We start from the raw sequence: 5,234 nt of genomic DNA on the forward strand, positions 1-5,234 counted from the left end.
TCAGGGTGGGGGTCCCCACTGGGGTGCCTGGCCAGTCTGGTGAGGGGCTGAGGGCTGTTTTCCAGAAGCCAGTGACTGAAGCTCCCAACCGCTCTTTGTTTTCTTTTCTTTTTTTTTTTATTCTGGGCCAGCTTTAGCTCTGAGGCCTCGCTGCTGAAAACATCGATACAATGTTGCAGTCCGAGCCCGGCTGAATGGAAGCCGGTTTCTGGGGTTTTGTTTAGCTTCTTATTTGCAACATAGTACATAGTTGCTTAGAGTTGCAACTCAGAGGCTGGCAAGTGAGGCGGGGAACGTTGGAGTCTGCAGTCACTGAAGCAAGGAAGCCTCATGTTCGCTTCCAGCTGCCTGGCTGCCGGCCGCCATCTTGGCTGACAGTTAATTAGCCAATGGGAAGGGTAGTGGTCGTACGCCAATTACCATGTTTCTCTTTTATTAGTGTAGATTATTGTATTATTTCCCATATGAACTGTAAACTACTTTTGCCCCACTCTGTATATATTTCTCTTTTCCCTAAGTAGCTTCTTTGAAGGATGATACACATTTGGATGTGTAAACTCTGAATAAGGTTCCCTTTATTTAATTAGTTACAACTCATAAACAGAAGGCTCCTTAGTATAATGGACATACTATGTCATGGGGTGGGGGAGACTGTCACTAAATTAGAGATTAGTATGGCATGCAGGAATGAGCACAACCTTCAGAAGTAGATCTACTTATATTAGAATCCTGACTTGGCCCCTTATTGCCTGTGTGACTTTAGGGAAGTCATAAGCTCTCTAAGACTGCAAAATAAGGCTGATATCTAGCTAGCAAGGTTGTTGTAAAGATTCAAGATAATAGATACAAAATACTGACACTGTGCCTGGCATATGGTAGGTGCCCCATAAGTCACTGCTATTACTAATAATAACCTCAGTATAATCAAGAGACTTTTCTTACTACAGGTGCTTTGAGATGATAGAATGACAGGTAAACAGACATCTGGGTGGTGAGTAGTTCATTCACAGTACTGACATATACTCAGTGCTATCTTTTAAAAAATAACATGTAAATAATATTTTAAGTAATTGTTAACACTGTGTACAGCATTTTTAAATTACATGGCACATGTAACTAGCAGTGTTCCCAGGACACTGACCTTTCACCACTGTCTGAACATACCATGCCCTCCCATGAACCCGTGCCTTTGCATACTTTGTACCTTTCCTGCCCTCTGGGCTGACAAAACCCTATAATTATACCCTTCAAGATCGAGCTGTGGAACCTTCCCAGCATGCTCTAGACAGAATTAGTGGCTCTGCCCCTTGTGCTTTCACACATTTGGTTCCTGTCTCTGGAATGCCTCATCCTGTGTTGAACTTTAATTTCTCTCTCCATTTCTGCTTCTTTTAGGCTTGAGCATGGAGAGGGACTATGTCCCATTTCTTTTTGTACTTAGAGCACAGAGCACATGTTTTGGCACACAGCAGAAACTTGGGAGATATTTGAGTAATGAATGCTTTAAATATGAATCCTTTACAAACAGACTGTTAAAGGCCAGGTAGCTGCCTTTTATTAATAATTAACAGAAATCACATTTCATTTTTTCCTGACTTCAAATAAGAGACAAGATAACTTAGACTCCAGAATAACTTTATAAGTTGCAGCACATGGAAGTTTTTAAACACTACTGACCTCCTCAGTACTCTACACCCACTGGAAGGAATCCCTAGAGCAGGGTTCCTCAGCTTTTTTCTCAATCCAGCATACCTGTAGGATGCACCACTCTCTGTCAGGAGCTCACTGCAGACAACTCAGAATGCCTAGCAGAGTCCTCACAGCCTTCAAGCACTGCCTGGCTACCAGGGCTAAAGGTCCTCCTCTGAGCCAGCGATTCCACCAAGACAGCAGAAAATCCCAGTGCTTCATGGGGAGGGCAGGGTGATAACTTAATGCCACCTGCTTCCAGATCTCTACCTCTCAGGAACACCTTGGAGTCAGAGTTTGCCAATTCTGTATACTTCTAATAGTTTGCTAATTCAATGAATAGGCTCCTTAGCTGTTAGGAAGCCTCAAGCATTCAAGGAAGGACTTGGTGGGTCCAGTGAATCTGTTTCAGCAAGTCCTAACCTGTGTAACTAAGAAGTAGTTCATGACCAACCAGTTCTATGCCAGATGGAAACAGGCAGAGGGTCAGCAGTCTTATGCAACTGAGTGTTGACACTTGTGAATCATTCTCTATCACTGTAGTTTTTCAGAGTGTTGGCAATACAGTAGCGAATTCAGACTGACCAAGATCAAAAGGTTGGAAAGGAGATCTGGAGACATGGCCCATGAATTGGGACCACCAAACCATGATAGTGACTATTTCTGTGACACACATAATCCAAGAAACAAAGGCAGTCACATCCTTCCTTAGTGTCATCGCCTTTCCTGTCTCTGCAGTGGAATGGCTGCTTTCTAAAGGAGGGAAGAGGATGAGAGAAAAGAGAACCAGGCCACAGACCACCAGGAAAGCAGTGACTGAAAGAAGCAGTTCTAGACTTCTCTCATAGGCTCTGGAGAGTAATTCATTTGTTCATTCCACAAGTATTTATTGAGCCAGATACTATTGCAGGTATGCATGGTACCATAATGAATGGAGTCCTGGCCCTGGCCCTATGGAGCTTATAGGAGAGGACTATAGTAGGGGATAATTTAGTAGGGGAGACAGGCATTAATCAAATAAACACACAAATATAAGGGTACAAACAAGTACTACGATGGAGAAATACAGCATGCTACACAGATGACTCAATGGACCTGGTCGGGGAAGTCAGAAGAGCTTCTAAGTGAGCTGAGATCTCAAGGATAAATAGGAGTTAACTAGGCCAGGAGGACAGAAGAAGAGAGGAGAGGGAAAAATCTCCAGCAAAGAGTACAGTATGTGCCAAAATCCTGGGGTAAGAAGGATATTTTGAACTGGTTCTAAATTAGAGGCAAGGGAGCAAGGCAGCGGTGATAAGGTTTGAGGTCCTAGCACAAGATATCTCTTGTCTAAACACCTCAGGTTGCTTTCTAGCTGTCTGGAGGGCCCTACTCCTCATGGAACAAGACTAAAGAACAATGTCAAAAACTAGATGTGCCCACAAGACATGACACACCACCAGCTAAAAATATATATATCAGACTTGCTGATATTCCCTGGCCACTGTCTTAGCAGTCACCACTGTGGGGTAACACCATTCACTCCCACTGATTCAGGAAAATGGCACCCTATAAAAGATTTTTAAACTTTTCAAGTAGAATTAAAGTGTTGATAAATATGCTGATGATTACTACAAATCTGTTTAGATACCTAATTGTTCATTGTAATTTTCATATACCAATTTTTTTTTGAGGGGAGAAGATGCTAGTGGGGAAAAAAATAGCTAAAGATAGTATCTGTGCAGCACTATTTTGCTTTGGCAACTCTGAAAGCCAGTTAGATTACTCCTCAAAGTTCTTTGTGGCTTCTGAATTATCTATCACCTTACAAAATATAGTCCTGGATCTTTCCATTTGTAAAGCACTTTGTACTCAATCATTAATTTGGCCTCTCTATCCTGCTAAGAGATTATGGTCATTATACAGATAAAATGGACAGATAAATGAGTGGTCCAAGGACAAAAAACAATTCAGGTTTGACATATCTTACCACCCTCACCAAACAATGCAAACACACAAGGCCTGTCCAACTCCAGCACCAATCCTGAAACCCAGCCCTAACTCCTACAAGCAGCAGAGGAAGATACTGCAGTTTCTTTTCAGTAACCTGCTCTCAACAAGATCCTCTATGTAGAGTGCCTTCAGGCCAAAAAGATCATGACTACAGTGACTGGGACTTTGTCACTCCAGACCCAAATATGAACTCAGTAGTGCTCAAAGAGGAACAAAAGCACGTAGGAAGTCACAATGGCTCATAGCTTAAAATGTCTCTGTCCCTAAGGAGACTGCACTCTCAACACTCTCTATGTCTTTCTCCCTCCCACCTCAGACTTTCTTTCATTCCCCACAAGCGGCCCAGATAGTGGACTCCCACAGTACAATACTGCACAGTGCTGTAAACCGTCTATTTACATGCCCTTCTCCACCCCGAAGCTGGAACATCCCAGCATCTGAAGCACCTGGCATAAGACCTCGCATACAAAAGGTTTACTGAGTGCATGGCTTCCCACCAGCAAATAAGGGAAATAAGTACACCCTTCATAGAGTAGTGGACTTTAGAGATCAATTAGGTCAACTCCTTATTTTTCATATGAGCAGAGAATCACCTAGTTACATATGGCCTTGTTTCCAATCCAGGTCTCATGGCCCGGTTTAGTTCCCTAATATTTCATACGTGCCTACTATTTGTCAGACATGATGGGAGGTGCTAGGGATAGTGAGATGATCAGGAGATGGTCGCTGCTTTAGGGAGCTCATAGCCTGGGGGAGGGAACAGTTACAGAACATTTGGGCAAGTGGAAGGACAGATGCTTGATTCTTTAGCCAGTGTTCTCTCCATATTGTCCACTGTTATTCCCTCACTGGGAAATAGGACAGCAATATCTACTTCCTGCAAATAAACTTATAGTGAATGTATGAGAAAACCCGTATGGAAAACTGTAAGGTTCATCCCCAAAGGCATTATGTAAGGTATTGCCATACCCTGGCACCGACTCCAAGGATTCAACGTTTCAGATATCTGCCCCACAAAGAAGCAAACAAGGGAGGAATGGGCTTACCTCCAAGGAAACCTCAAAGGCTGAGAAGACCTGTGGGATAGGGGTGTGCGGGCAAGTGAAATGGCCTTGTGAGGGGAATAGGGGGCAGGCAGAGGGGTGCGAAAAGCTGGAACTGAGAGGGAGACGTTGGGACAGCAATAAGAGAGGGCACGCCAAGAAGACCGGGGTTCCTGGCCGGGAGACTCTAGATTGTGCCACAGGCCAGAGGACTGAAGGCACTGGGCGCGGGAGGAGGAAGCGGGCCTGGGCCGAGACCAACTGTTTTCCCAGAGAGTCTCTCGCACCGGCAGGGAAGCTCAGGCAGGCGCCCGGGGCTGCAGGTGCCCTGCCTCTCCCTGCAGCTTAGCGCCGCTGCGCCTCCCTAGAGCCGAGCTCGCAGCGCCTCACCTCGGGTTGAAGTCCTGGAAGAGGCCCCTCAGGTTCATGGCGGAGAACTTCACCGCGGCGGCCTCCTCCTCCCCCCGCCCCCCGCGCAGCCTGCGCTTTACAACGGGTTCATGGTGCCCC

The 5,234-nt window shown here is 45.1% G+C and overlaps 1 protein-coding gene across 1 annotated transcript in view; it reads right to left on the reverse strand.

Moving 5' to 3' along the window:
- Positions 1-5,234, reverse strand: part of TMEM185A (transmembrane protein 185A) — a 41,030-nt gene that overhangs the window by 35,639 nt on the left and 157 nt on the right. The window contains exon 2 of the mRNA XM_005875053.2: positions 5,115-5,234. Within this exon, the coding sequence (XP_005875115.1) occupies positions 5,115-5,152 (38 nt within the window). The 5' untranslated portion in view covers positions 5,153-5,234. The remainder of the gene's footprint in view (positions 1-5,114) is intronic.

This window comes from Myotis brandtii, unplaced genomic scaffold, assembly GCF_000412655.1.
Source record: "Myotis brandtii unplaced genomic scaffold, ASM41265v1 scaffold4553, whole genome shotgun sequence".
NCBI classification, from domain to species: Eukaryota; Metazoa; Chordata; class Mammalia; order Chiroptera; family Vespertilionidae; genus Myotis; species Myotis brandtii.